At 37.9% G+C, this 15,223-nt stretch overlaps 1 protein-coding gene across 1 annotated transcript; it reads left to right on the top strand.

Moving 5' to 3' along the window:
* The first annotated feature begins 271 nt into the window (after positions 1–271).
* Positions 272–14,040, top strand: prkacbb (protein kinase, cAMP-dependent, catalytic, beta b). The gene is made up of 10 exons (XM_042497554.2): positions 272–732; positions 5,026–5,087; positions 6,120–6,248; positions 6,490–6,588; positions 6,684–6,766; positions 7,747–7,873; positions 7,955–8,050; positions 9,286–9,408; positions 9,864–10,028; positions 12,513–14,040. Exons 1-10 carry the CDS (start codon positions 687–689, stop codon positions 12,636–12,638), a joined length of 1,056 nt encoding a protein of 351 aa, XP_042353488.1. The 5' UTR covers positions 272–686; the 3' UTR covers positions 12,639–14,040.
* The last annotated feature ends 1,183 nt before the right edge of the window (positions 14,041–15,223 follow it).

Genomic DNA, 15,223 nt, shown 5'->3' with positions numbered 1-15,223 from the left:
GTAAGGGAACTGAATATTGAATACAAGGAACTATAACTCAAATTAGCCATTCAGCATGATTTTGATGAAAACATGTTTGCACTTTTAATTTACAAACATTTTGAATGCATTCAAAGAGTCTTTGCAGAAACACTAGGGAGGATACAGCTGTGGCCATTAACAGCTGGATTAGTAGCAAAAACACAAATTAAACAGACGCGTCCCTGCCTGCCTAAGTTATATTTAGCCTCTGGAGTAAAGTCACGCAGTGCTCAATTGCCATCCCCTTATCTGCGAATGCAATCGTGATGCTTGAAAACCGCGGAAGCAAGACAAGTTTGGTATCTTGACACAGTCATCTCAGCTCAGCCCGGCTCCTCTCAGCAGCAGCAGCACACCGTGAATGCAGCTGAGGGTTGGGGGGGAGCAGCTGAGTCCGAAACACAAGTGACCGCTAGCTACATGTCAACCACACAGACGAGCTAGCAGGAGCGGAAATCTTTCACCGGGAAGAAGGAGAGGGAGAGACAGAGGGAGAGAGGGGGGCCGCTGGAAGGGATACTGGACTGTATTTCCCTTAAAAAGACTCAATAATCATATCGTTTTTGGTTTTTAGCTTTTTTTTAAAGGAGCTCGGGGATACCAGCTGTAGGAAGGTTAGCTAGCCACCGCCATCTCCTCTCAGTCGGAGCCGTGTCTTCCACACCATGGGAAACGCTGCCACCGCCAAGAAGGGCAACGAGCTAGAGAGCGGTGAGTCTGAGCTAATGTTTGGCCTAACATGTGTTTTATGTTGCATTTATGCGTCTGAAACTCGTAAAAGCAACTCAAAGTGTGTAGCTAGCCTGTTATAACACATGAAGTGCCCTACAGTAACGTTCAAGAAGAGGGGAGGGCCGTCATCCCCCGCACTGTTATTCCACTAACACTCGTTAGTTCGTGATAAAAAATAAAAAAACATGCAGGAAATTTTGTGATTTTGCATGTAAAATTTGCAAGCTAAGTTAGCAAGCAGCAAGAAGACCCCCGTGGATGTTTTTTCTTGACTGCAAGGGGGGTGGGGAAGTGTTAACAGCCTATTAAAGACTCTTACAGCAATGCTTATCGATAAATTCCCCTTATTGATTATTTCAGGCGTTAAAGGGGTGTTTGCATGTCAACTGGATCACAAGAGGGATCAAGCTTGGTGACCAGCTAGCCTGCTAACTTTAGCTATGAGGGGGGGATTAGCCCTCAGAAGGCCCCTGTCATTTCATTGCCTCTTGATGGTGCAGGCCTGTACACATACATAACACAGTTAGCAGAGGAGTGTAGTCGTTTTATATCTAAAGATAATGTCTCCAGGCTAGCATCACCTCATCATCTCCCCTGTGGTGTCATCCTCAACTTATGTGAATAACAATCACTGTATGTTAAGCTGCAGCACAGCTATCTGAAACTTTGTACTGATGATGTTAAATCTGCAGCAATAAACCACAAACCCATGAGTAATTGTTATAAATGGGGTATAAATTTTACTTGAAGGCAGTGTGGGACTGTTTCAGCCACGGGCTTCCATGCCACATTTTATTCTTGGCTACATAAACAAAGCTTTCCCTCTGTACTGCAACCTGACCAAATATGGTGAAGAAATGACAAATGCCCTCTTTCCATTCATAAAAGTGGGACCTACTACTGTCTTCCCGGCATATGCACACGCACTGAGACAAATACACTTGAATTGTGGGGTTATTTGGAGTCCCATTTTTTCTTATCTTGCTGTGGTAGAGGTCCACAAGGCTCATTTCTCACATTCAGCTCGTCATTGACTGGAGCAGCTTGTCATCAGACCTTCGTCAGAGGATAAGGGGTATTACAAGCTTTGAAAGGTTTGACGTAACTAGGCCTAGGCCAGTGTTACTTTGCGCTCATATACTTTGATGTGTGCAGCTGGTCATCGTTGAACACCCTGTGTGATAAATCACAAATGTTTCCCTATACCTGGCTGTAAAGATAAAAGCTGTGTAATATTTTCCAAAATTAATTGCATGTAACCGCCTGAAACCAGTCACTTATGCACTAAAATCAACTACTTTCATGTATTTTTAAACTTGCAAAAAATGAGAAAAATGCAAAGAACTGTCTGTGTTAAGTTAAGCACTGATTTTGTTTAAAGGAGTGTCACTTTATGATGCAGTGAATACTTCCCCTGAGATTTATTGACCTGTTGAGAGAGACCAGGCAGGCAGGCACAGTGAACAGTGCCAAATAGAGCCACTCATGCAGACAGAGATGATCAGATCAGCTGTAGTTCCCATACTGCCAAGCATTTTTTTGAGTGTAACTGTGATCCTTAGATCCTGTGCTCAAGCTAACTGTTAAACCCGTTTAAGCTGACACTGTGCCCTGAGCTGCAGATTTGTCTGGAGTGTAGCCGCTCTGACAAGACGACCTGGTTACCTACAGAGCTGTATATACACCATAGTACCTGTGTTTACTGTATATAGCTGCCACGAGCTGAAACAGTTGGAACAGCACAGAGACAGTCACGCTTGCACGGGAAGATTAAACAGCTGCCATCATCACACCTCTTTTATTTCACTGAGCTCATGTACTGTGTTTCCCTCTGTAGTGTAACAGAACAGGCCGACATGACTAAAGCATGTTCTGCTTGTCTTGATTTTGTCGTTGCTGTCAGGAAGGGCTGGCCAACTGTGCTGGCTGCAGAACAATTGGTTTGTTCCTCTAGGTACAAAATGTTGGAGAGACATTTGCATGTACAAAATGACCTCATAAATTTAACTTTTTTTTGAAATATAATGTCTGTGATTGGATGGGAAATAGTAAAGGGATAGTTCACCCTAAAATGAAAAATATATATTTTCTTTTATCTGCATTGCTGTTTATTAATCAAGATTGTTTTGGTGTGAGTTGCCAAGTGTTAGAGATATCGGCCGTAGAGTCAGCTGTCTCTCTAGTACGAACAGACTATATGGCACTCAGCTTGTGGTGCTCAAAGAGCCAAAAAAAATGGAAAAACTTGACAGCAATGTCTCTCCAGATATCATGACCCGGATACTCAACATTATCCACAGACCTTGTTGTGAGCAGTTTCATGTAGGAACTATTTTCTTTGTACCAAACTACAGTCAACGACTGTAACAGTGCACAGAAGGAAGCATGCATCTACTCATAGACGAGAGGCTCATGCTCATGATAGAGTAAGATGTAAACATTAATGGCGTCCTCCTCAGCTGAGCTGTAATGTTAGCAAGCTGAGTGGTGCTAGGTGAGCAAGCAGTAGATGCATGCTTCCTTCTGTAGAAATATAATAATGATTAATTGCTCAAACCAAGGTCTGTGCAGGTTCAGTAGTCTGATTTAGCCGCAACAACTACCTTTTTAAAGACACAAAGACTTTAAAATTCCTGAGTGGGTTTTTTTAATGACTTTGTCGTATGTCGTCGTGCAAAACATTAGTCTATTAAGCTTGTGTTAACCACAGACCTTTTTCAGGCATTTAACCAAAAACCCATTAAAAAAACTCATTGACTTTGAGACGAGGAAACCGTGCTAAAATGTGAACTCATTTCCAGGTTTTAGGACTCATTACTGGAGCACTCTATTTGTTTGATTAATTAAGTCATGTTTCAAGCAACAATTCTGAATGGTTCCAGCATCTCAAAAATGAATTTCACAGCCTTTCTCTTATTTAGATCATTTGAAATGGAATATCTTTGGATTTAAGGACGGTTTGACCAAATTAATAAGTGCTGAAATAAACGGTCAGTTTAGTTAATGGCAAAAAATATTGGTTAGTTGCAGTCCTAAAAAAAACAAAGAAAAGTAGTAACTTCTTACAATCCTCCTCGAGAGGCTAAAACCGGCAAATGTTTGGCATTTATGCTTAAACAATGACAATGAGTTGATTGTTAAAAAGGTTGCAAATTTCTGTCGATTCTTTCAGCTCTTTTTCCTCAAAGCAGTCATCATCATTTCGAAGCTGTTATAGGGAGTGAAGCTGTCAGCTTAAGGTGCAGAAATGAAAGCCTTCATTATATATTCAGAAATGTTTAAGCTTTGTAGTATAAAGTCGGTTTTAAATATTTTGTTCTCCAGTCTGCAGCGTTATCTTGTCAATCTGACTAATATGCACGACTGAATTCCGGCGACATGGCATTTTGATACACCTGTTCTTCGAAAACCACCGTAGACAGTCAGTCTGTGTTTAAATTCCTCAGGTGAATGTCGACTCTGTTTTTCATTCTTGTCGCTTTTACGCACTTACATATTGCTTCATGTTTGTTGATTGTGTTTATACTTGTTGTTATGTACATGAACTCTATATTTCTCTCTGTCTTTCTTCCGTATCATCCCATCCATGTGGGTGATTGTTCCTGCAAAACCTTGGTGATCAATAGAGACTTTTGGTATGCTCATTCCTCCAAAAGATGACCAGAATGGCAGAACGGCATTGGTCTCAGTGTGACTACTTGCTAGATGTGCTTGCTTTTTCTTTCACTGTGTGCTTTGATAATAAGTCTGTGTTTTTGTTATCCACATTCTCTCAATCTGGATTTTTCATACATTGGTTTGTCTTTGATTACCATTTTTTATGCTGTGTTTAATAGCCTTCTCCCAAACTGTATTAAGTGATGCACTAGAAGCTCAGGCAAACCCTCCCTGTGATTCTGAGTTTTGTGTTTCCTCTCCCTGTTTGAGTAAGGCTACTAAATAACAGAAACAAATACTCTGAGTGTCTTAACATTACTTGTCTGCCTGTGGATGTCGTTGTCTTGTGTTTGTGATTTGTCTTAGTATTATTATTTTTTATTATCCCATTTAATGTATGTCCAGATGAGAGTTGACTTTTCCTATGTTCTTCTCCAGTGATTTACAGTTTAATTTCCATCCTAAAAGTTTCTCCCTTTTACCTCTTAGTACATTAGTATCTGGTCTTTTTGACTAAAATCTAAAACCCAAATGTGTTTTTAATGGCAACAATCCAATTAGTTTCACTAGACAAGCGCTAAATGCTAACTGTATCCATCTGTGCTCTTTTTTTAGTGAAAGAGTTTCTAGCCAAAGCCAAAGAAGATTTCTTACGGAAATGGGAATGCCCACCACAGGTAAGTATGATGAAAACTTAATATTTTTGGTAGCTGCACCTAGGGTTGCAGTGATAACTGGTTTCAAGGTATATTGCAGTATTTAAATTGACGGTTATCAGACCATTATCTGTGGTATTAAAAAAAATGCAATCCGATGGAGAGTCTTTCCTGCGCCTGCACATCTCCCTCCCCCCTTGACACATACTTCCATTAAAAAAATGTGTCAAGTTTCAATTACAATAGAGCATTTGCTAGACCCCAAAAACTTCTGTATTCATTCTTTTAAGGCTAATTGTGTAATGCTGTATACCGTGAAACTGTGATATTTTCTGAGATGGTTATCTGTCGTGAAAATTTCATACCGTTGCAACTGTAGAACAGGCCAGGGTTCCCACGGTCAAGAAAAACCTGAAAACCTGAAAGGAACCTGAATGTTTGATTAACCCTCAGGATTGCAATGGTATGAGATTTTCACAGTCAACTCCCATATTAGACATAAGGTTTTTTTGATTGAACAAACGCTTGAGTAGGCCAATATAATTACAATTTTTAAATGAAACTATTTGTAAAAAGTCTCCCTTCTGGAAATAACTGAAATAAAGATGTGATTTCCATCCAATTGTAGTTTTTTTTAATACAGTAGATAAGTAAATGTATATAGTACAGTATTGCCTGAAACCGGTGTATTGCGACACTAACCCTGGGCAAGAACAATAACGTTGTGACAGCGCGATATAACATGTTTCAGTAGGAAGTGCTCATAAAGCTTATTTCTTTTGGAAAGGGCTGTGTATTGACTTTGCACTTTTTAAAAGTATTTGAAGTGAATATGGACATAACCATGTTTTAGATAATGGGAAAGGTTGCCTTTTATTTTTCATATAATAATCAAAATTTGGAGTTAAGTATAGGCCTACTACTCTTACGCTTTGTTTGTGTTATATGTTTTGAATGGTCATGGATATTTTATAATGGGGCTTTTTAAAGTTTTGAAATTTTGATCATGAAAACGTGTGGGAACCTTGACTGGCTAATGTGTTATTTTCACAGAGCACAACGTGCCTAGATGACTTTGACAGATTAAAGACTCTGGGTACTGGCTCATTTGGGAGAGTCATGCTGGTGAAACACAAAGGAACAGAGCAATACTTTGCCATGAAAATACTGGACAAGCAGAAGGTCAGTGGAAGCATGTGTCAAGTGTTTTCAAATGAATAAAAGTGTTGGCATGTGCAGTAATACAAATACAGTCTTATCTCCCAAAAAAAATAACATTAGAACTTGTTCTTGTTGGTTACTAGGGAACACAAGTTAAAAAAAAGAACTAAAAGCTGCCTTTCCGCTCAGTGCTTGCTATCTCTGCTGCTAGTGTAAGTGAGATTTACCCGACAAGGTCATCTTATCTCTTTCTGTCTGTCAGGTGGTGAAACTCAAGCAAATAGAACACACACTAAATGAGAAGAGGATATTACAGGCTGTGAGCTTCCCCTTTCTCGTCAAACTTGAGTATGCGTTTAAGGTAAAGTGTACTTTCTTTTTTTTTTTTTTTTTTAGTAACTGAAATCCCTTTATTCAGTTTGGAGCGTGGTATAAGTGTGTTTTTCCTTTTCTTAGGACAACTCCAATTTGTACATGGTGATGGAGTATGTTCCAGGAGGAGAGATGTTCTCACACCTAAGACGAATTGGAAGGTTCAGGTGAGATTTGTTCAGTAAGATTGTTGATATGTATCAATAAATCAATATTTTTGGCAATTTTAAATATTCCAAATGTTTTAATGTCTCATTTTCGCCAGCATTGATACACTGGTACCAGCTGCTCTTTCTCCCGCTGCCTTAAAGTTAATGTTTACAGTCTGCTGTGCTCTGCTACTAACCAAGAAAAGAAAAGCCGTACTTGTGATGTTATGATGTCGTTATAAATATAAATTTTCATTTTTATGCACTCAATGTCAATTTTTTTTCCCCTGTGGTATCAATATTTTTCTCGGTAGGCTGTTGAGTGTAAAAGGTACTGTCGTAGAACGGACGGGCAGAATTGTCCCTCCTTTAAGCCAGCAATGGAGGTAGTTAAAGTGTCAAATCAAAGTCTGTATAAAAGGGAGAGCTGGCAGGACAGGGGTGACGTTTAAATGACCAGTTATTTGTGTAACCCACCACAGGAGATTTAAAAAGCAACTAGCAGCACTTAACGGCTAACTCAAAGAAGAAAAACAGCAGCCAAAAATCTCTGCAAATGGGGAAAACAATGAGGTCAAGGAACTCCTTAACCTCCGAGCAGAGGGCGAGATCAGCCACTATATAACAGGGATAGTAAATTATTGTTTTTGCCGTGTTTTGAAATTGTTATTACATACAGAGCACTGCCAATGTGTATGTTGTGTGTTGCACTAGTGAATGATGTTGTGTGAAACGTCACACTTGTTGCGCCTCTTTTGCCTCCGCGATGCGCGCATGCTCTCTAAAATAACACACAGGAGATAAAAGATGCAGCTCTTGTTTGGTTTTGTGTAAAAATGTAAAGGAGGCATGAAGAAGGGACTTTGTAGCGGCCCTATAAGCGCTATCGCTGTTTAAAAATCTTCTGCGGTATTATCTGCTGTGTGTCATAACATACATTGATTAGTTTTCAAGATTTAAGCAAGAAGTGACCACACTTCTCTCCTCTTCCTTTGCAGTGAACCACACGCACGGTTTTATGCCGCCCAGATAGTGCTGACATTTGAGTACCTCCATTCGCTAGATCTCATATACAGAGATTTGAAACCTGAGAACCTTCTCATCGACCACCACGGCTACATTCAGGTGAGCTAGAACAACAACGAATAAATAACAAATGCTGTTCTGTCTTCACTTATTCATGTATTCTCTGTATGCTCCCTGAAGGTGACAGACTTTGGATTTGCCAAGCGGGTAAAAGGAAGGACCTGGACGTTGTGTGGGACACCGGAGTACCTGGCGCCAGAAATCATTCTCAGCAAAGTATGGAGGGTTTTTTTTAATGTCAGAACAGATGGATTGATAGATAATGTAATTTTCAATTGCAGATTTCACAATGTTCACTCCACTTTCTCTGTACTCAAGCAAAAACTCCTTTGAAACATATTGCATTTTTGGGAAACAGATTATTATCATTATTCCTCTTGTCAATGACTAGAAAAACATGAACCATGATTAGTTATGTTGACGTTTCGAGCACAGCTTCAAACGAGTTTTAAAGCAGATGTCACATCAATTCAAGTGTCCTTATTAAAAGTCAGTCTTTTTTTTTTAGACTTGCTTGTATTCCTGCTTAACGGAACATGTGAGAAGAGTGGAAAGATATTCTATGGAGCACAGAGCAAATTTGATTTATTTATTTATTTTAAAGTTGGATTATTGCCTCATCTCTGACTCCAATTTCACTTCGGTACTGCTCACACCATGAGTTTGATGCATGCACGGCTCAGATTGCATTTGTGTATTGCGCGCACTCGTTATTTTCTGTTGAAAATTGGCTGCTGTAATTCAACAACAGAGTTTACAAAGTTCTTTCAAAAGGAAAATGGGCTAGCAGTGAGCGGGATAAAATTTGAGTTAAGCGTTGAGCAATGTTTAGCATAGTGGTTTATAACGGGTGAGCAGAGAGGAAACAGCTCTGTGAGCGGAGACAGGAATTTCTTACCCCTCCTCTATGTTCACAAGTTCTCCATGCTGAATAATCATACAGAACAAAATCCACTCAACAAGAAGAAGCAACACCAATTTTGTTGCACTGTTGCCTCAGTTAAACTTCAGTGTCATGCAAAAAAAGACACATTGCATTTGTTTGTAAGGGGTACAGATCTTAATTTTTACCACCTTGTAAAACATCTCTCTCTTCTGACGAAGTAAAACCTACAGCTGCATTCTGGAAAATCAAGGAAATCACCAGCTGAAGTGTATGAGTCAGGCTGAAAAAAGGTGTATTACATAAAGTAAATCAGAACAGAACAATCCAGCATAAATGTATCGTATGCAGACTATAAAAGGGGTAGGTTTTTTATTTTAGTACGTGTCTAAAATGAAGACATTTTGGTAGAAATATCACTAGCAAGTTTGTGTTTTCTTTATACTGTACATTGAGGTTATATTGCGCTCTTGCTCAGTGTTACCTAGTTGAAAGTATAGGAGGAGTTGGGAAGTTTCTTTCTGAATTTTAAAGATGTTACAGGTGTATCTGTCTCAAATCCTTGTAGGGCTATAACAAAGCTGTGGATTGGTGGGCCCTCGGAGTCCTCATCTATGAAATGGCAGCTGGTTACCCTCCATTCTTTGCAGATCAACCAATTCAGATCTATGAGAAGATCGTGTCTGGGAAGGTAAGCAGTTTTTTAAAGTTTTTTTTTAGATATTTCTACATAAAGTCTGTGCTGGGACAGCTATCTATATTCACCCTCAATCTGAGAGGCTCCATTTTAGCGCCCGTCTTTCTGTCTCTGCTATGATTGGTCAGCTTTTCCAGGTCGTCCACATCATGGCATATTTGCACCGTCATTGGAGGGAAAATGACTATAACAAAGAATAGCGTCACTTTCTACTGGGAAAAGAAAAAAACAATATAATTGGACATGTTCCAGGAGAAATATGATCCAAAATTGGACGAAATTAACAACATCAGGAACCATGATTACATGTTTACCTTGTAGCTATATGGAGCTAGTTATAGTTCCACTTTTATTTTGAAATGTGCTTCCAACCTGTAGTTTGAGAATAAGTTAGGTCTAGGTGTGCATGCATAAAACGCATATTTAAACATCTTTCTTCCTCTTTCTAGGTACGGTTCCCATCCCACTTCAGTTCCGACTTGAAGGACCTATTGAGAAACCTGCTGCAGGTGGATCTGACCAAACGTTACGGCAACCTGAAGAACGGCGTCAACGACATCAAGGGCCACAAATGGTTTGCCACAACAGACTGGATCGCAATCTATGAGAGAAAGGTAAGACACCACACACATTTTGTAGTGACACCAAACACTGATACCCCTTTAAGAATCCAAGTTAATTAGATATTGATTTGTTGATATTGATTTTTTTATTTTTATTTTTTTGCTATGCCAGCTATGATGCTCCAACAGCATTGTTTCATACTTTTTGTTGCTGCAAAGTTTTCTGAGGACTTTTAATCAGTTATGGTCCTGTGTTATGGTCATTATTTATATATATTATTATATTTACGAAGTATGTTTTGCTTGAGTGTTAGCAGTGATTTCACAACTGGTCACGCGGATTGTTTTTCATGCTCCACTGCTGACTGTGAGCCATCAGTGCCACGTGCCATTTTGCAGGATGACAATGATAATGGAGTTCTTCGATTAGTCAAAGTAGATAATTAGCTCAGGATTGAAGCTCATTGATCTGTTGGTTCAGTTTAACCTTATCATTATGCAGTCATTCTGTGGTTTTATAAACTTTGGACTCTAGATTAGTCTCTTTTTTTGAAAAGCATCTGTAAATTGCTGTGATTTGTTATGGGATGGTATTAATTTTTTTATTATTAACATAATAAAAGTTGTCTATTTACACCTTTTTATTCAATGAAAAAAAAACATTTTGCTCTTTAAACAGCTGTATGACAACGCTAGACTGTATTTTTTTAGGATATTCTTACTCTTTCACCCTTTCTTATCTTTAGATTATACCTTTGTCTTCACAACATTTATTTTCATTATAGATAGTCTGTTATTGGACCAGCGGTCCAAAATCCAAAGAGATTATATGAGACTTAGTCTCTGTAGTTTTCCATAAAATTTTCGCATTGTACTCATGAAATAAATATAAGAAAATATCAAACTTTGTACATCTGTGCTGCAAAGTAAGCACAAAAACATAACAAACACATAAAAAAAATCATAATTTACATTAAATTCCAATTTAAGCATATATGATGGAACATTTTGAGTCCTGTTTTTAAGACATTTCATTGTCCTGAAAAGGACTTATCTCCAGGTGGCTTGACCAGCAAACAAACACACCCATGCACCGCAGTCATACTCAACTTATGGCCCACAGGCCAAAATCCTAGAAATGTGCAAAAATCCTAGAAAGATGTTGGGGGCTGCTGCGACTGGCCCCTGACCTCCTGTCATTTTACAAAAGGGCCCCCCAAGCAAAGCATGTTGTGTATCCCTGATGTACTGTATGCTCCATATATCTCTGTAGCTTTCCACCTTCATCGTCTTTTTCTCTGACAGCCAAACACACCACATGTTTAGTAAATATGGGGTTGAGGGAGGCTGACTGACAACTTTGACTTAAGTTTGTGTCATGTCAAGCGGTGGCTTCGAAGAATATGACTATTACTTGGTACTTAGTGCTAAGTGTGTAAACATGTACACAGATGTGACAGTGACATTTATCGACACTTGACTGAGTTTCCCTGTAGAAAAGGCTCAGGAACTTCAATGCGAGACCCATATGCTGTTTCATAAACTCTCCCAGTCACAGGGTTTTAATCAATAAAAGGTCAACCAATCACAACTTTCTAACAAGGAGTGTGTACAAGTGAATGCAGAAACACATGATGAGTAATTATCTGCAAAAAATTCAACCGTACAGTGTGACTAAACAGTTGGTTAAAAACAGAGGTATCCATTTAGTCGTGATGGTTAATCTCAATTATCAAAGTCAAGGTTTACAGGCAGGTGCAGAACAAGATCCACGACATTATGTACCTTTCATGCTTAAAATGAACTAGTTCTTCCAACCATGTCTGAAGGCACGTGTTTAAAACTGTTTCTAATGCAGTACTTAAAGGTGGGTTAAAAGGCCTGCTGTCAACAACAAAGGGACACAGAATGTGTTAAAATTGGGATTAAAGTGCACACTTTCTGACAGTCTCTCCTTTAACCAAGAAATTCATGGTGGTGCACTTGTTTTTGATGAGGGAGGATTTCAAAACAAACAAAAAAGATGAGAAAAAATAGTTTCAGAGACTTTGTCAGACTATTTTTTTTGTCTTTGTAGAATATATTTTTTTATACTTGTAAGACGTGTTTGTTTCTGAAGCTTGATTATGTGCGTATTTGTTTGATAGGTACATTTTGCATTTGCAAAACAGCATGCTTTAGTTTGTTAATCATGTTTTTTATTTGCAAACTACATTGTGTTTGTCAGTAAATTGTAGGGCATTTGTAAAACATGTTCTCTTTGTTAAGTTTTGGCAGCATATTAACTTCAAAAACTGACCCCTTAAAAGTTATATTCAGTGTATTTTAGCAGTGTTTTTTATTGCCAGTTTGACAATGAAAGGTACTTGTAAAAAGGAATTTTAAGTTTCTTGAAGTTTCTCTGTGAGACAGTTTGTCCGTCCTCAGAGAAACAGTTACTGTCGTTTTACTGTAATGGGTGTTTTTCTGTTTTGCAGTGTAGACACAAAATATAAAACCTACCTGTTAAAATAAACCGTTCTCTTGCTCTTGCAGGTGGAAGCCCCTTTCATACCAAAGTGCAGAGGTCCAGGGGACACCAGCAACTTCGACGACTACGAGGAGGAGGAGATCCGCGTTTCTTTAACGGAAAAATGCGGGAAGGAGTTTGCAGAGTTTTAGGATGCGAGAACACGGATATATCAGGGAAATAAGGGGATCTTTGCACTCTTCTAAAGACTTGGGATGGAGCAGAGACCATCGTTTTTCAGATCTACTACATAGTCCCTTCATTCCATAAGGCTGAATGAGGTCGCCATGATCCTTGGGTGCCGATAACCTCTCACTGTCACGTACACCTGCGTATTAAAGCAGACACACCACTTTTTTCTTTTTTTTTGTACCTACCCACTGTTTTTTTTTTTTTTTAACTTTGAAGCAGTTAGTCTTGGATGTTGTTATCCCCTTTTAAAATGTGATATTTTTCAATTTATGAGGAAAAACTGCGACAATGGCCAATAATAGTCCACACGTTGTAACTGACTCGTCTATGGCAGTTTGACACACAGTTGAGTGGGTCGTAGGCTTCTCCCTCTAGTCGTCAGCAGTGTATATTAAACGGTCTGTTACAAGTCCACATCACATTGGCTATTGTAAAATTCTGGCCAGCTTCCAGAGGTAGCATTCGTCCTATGTGCATATCTGTCAGTTTTGTAAGACATTTGAACACGTTGAGTGTTGAAAGCATGACCAAATAGAAAACATTGGGTGACACAAGAAGAGAGGTCTTTTCCTTTCTTTGCTTTTTGCCTAGAGAGCCAAGTCCTCTAACCCCCCACAAAAGCATCCATTCACTGTCTTCTTGGTATTCTGACCCTGGCACAGCAAGCCATCGCAGAAAATGACAAACCTTGTTACATTAGTAAAAAGCAAATCGAGTTGTTTGTTTGATCCTTTCGGATCTGTTAGTTACATATTAAATTTGTCATTTGGTATCTAACTCTTCTTTTGTCGCTGTGTCTAACATTATAGTCATATTGTCCCTAGATTTCAGGGCTTCTTCTAAAGGCCCTTTGTTATGAGTCTGTGGAACAATGTGACTTCAGTAAATGGAAAAGAGTGATGTGAAATCCTTTTTAGGATTTTTATTGAGTGTAATGTTACGTTGAGAAGGTCGGTGTGAATAGTGTTGTGGCTCTGTGCCTCAACATTGTCAGTGAAACCTTAAAAAAAAAAAAAAAAGTACAGAATTTTTAATGTATTCAATCAAAGATGATTTAAAATTTTAAGAAACAGGAACACAAAACTGCATACGATATTCTCCCTTTTACCACCCCCGGACAGAATTATGTTTCATTCTTATCAAAGAATGTAGATTTGCAACTTCTAGGTATGCATATTTGAAGGCTTGATTTCAAGGTACAGTTTTCCTCACAATACACTGGCTAAAAATAAAGACTGCTCCTTTGTATCACATGTAACCCTGTTATTGTTAAACTCATTACATCATACGTATATACATTGTTTCATATATGTTTTTATTTATACACATTAGAGATGCTAATAAATTTTATTTTTAAAAGTGTTGAAGTTGTGTAACTCTTCATGCATTGTGAGGCTGACTGCTACAAGAATCTGTTCACTGGCAGCACCTGCATAAAAACCATATTGCCAGGTCCAAATTTTGCCACATAAATAATTTTGATAAATAATGGTAAAATTAATAAAGACGCAGAGTTTGATTTCTTTGTTTCAACACAGTGGTTGATAACGAGTGCATTATTAAATTAAACAGATAAATAAGATATTTAGATGTAATTAATTGATTAAATTTAGATAAAATAATTAATCCAGGGATCCGGAGGGGTCCCCAGGTTATGAAGCATTTACTTTGAAGTCTTCAGAGTCAGAAGAGCAAATACTGACTTTTCACTTAAATCACTGAAAATAAAGGCAGATCACAGTATACAGTTCTGTACGTTGGTACCAACACATGAAGTGGAAAACTAGATAATTATAGAAATGATATGGGTAAATTTGTCCCATTTGGATATCTAGTGGCCCTTGAACAGGTACTTAGGGAGTGGACTTTTCAAATCATATTTTTAAATAATGTACTCACAAATCCAGTGTACAAAAGTACAAAAATGTAGGTTAATACAGTATTTAACAAAAAAGGTTTAGTTGCCAGTTTTGTGGGGATTACCCCCGCCCCCCCTTTTTTTTTTCAGTGCAGAAACACAGAATAATGGAATTAAAATGTCAAAGGTGTAACTTTAAATAATAATCAAAATAAGGATACAACAGTGAGAAAAGTAAATCAGAAATACTTTTTTTGATGAATATATTGGATATTGTGATTTGTGACATTATTAGCCACTCTGATGTAAAAGCACAGACAATTTTAAGTAGTATGTAAAATATAAAAATAAAATATGTTCTTTATGCTACTATGTTAAACACTTGGATGTAAAATAGTAAGAATATAAAATATGTATAATGTGCTGAGTATGTAAAATATAGAAAAATTCATTATGCTACAATACAAAGTATAAAACTAGTATGTAAAAGTTAAGAAATATAAAATATGTTTTATGCTATTCAACAAAACATATACATCAATAGCATTAATTATAGGTAATTTAAAAATGAGTTGCTTGTAGATAAACATACATGTATGTTATTTTATTGAATGATAACTGGATGGCTATACGGGCTATACTAACAAATATATATTTTCATTTGTCGCTAATAAGACAAAATGTATT

The sequence above is a fragment of the Plectropomus leopardus genome, chromosome 12 (genome assembly GCF_026936395.1).
Source record: "Plectropomus leopardus strain MGB_pleo_1.0 chromosome 12, ASM2693639v1, whole genome shotgun sequence".
Classification (NCBI taxonomy): Eukaryota; Metazoa; Chordata; class Actinopteri; order Perciformes; family Serranidae; genus Plectropomus; species Plectropomus leopardus.
This window is presented reverse-complemented; position numbering and strand designations above follow the sequence as displayed.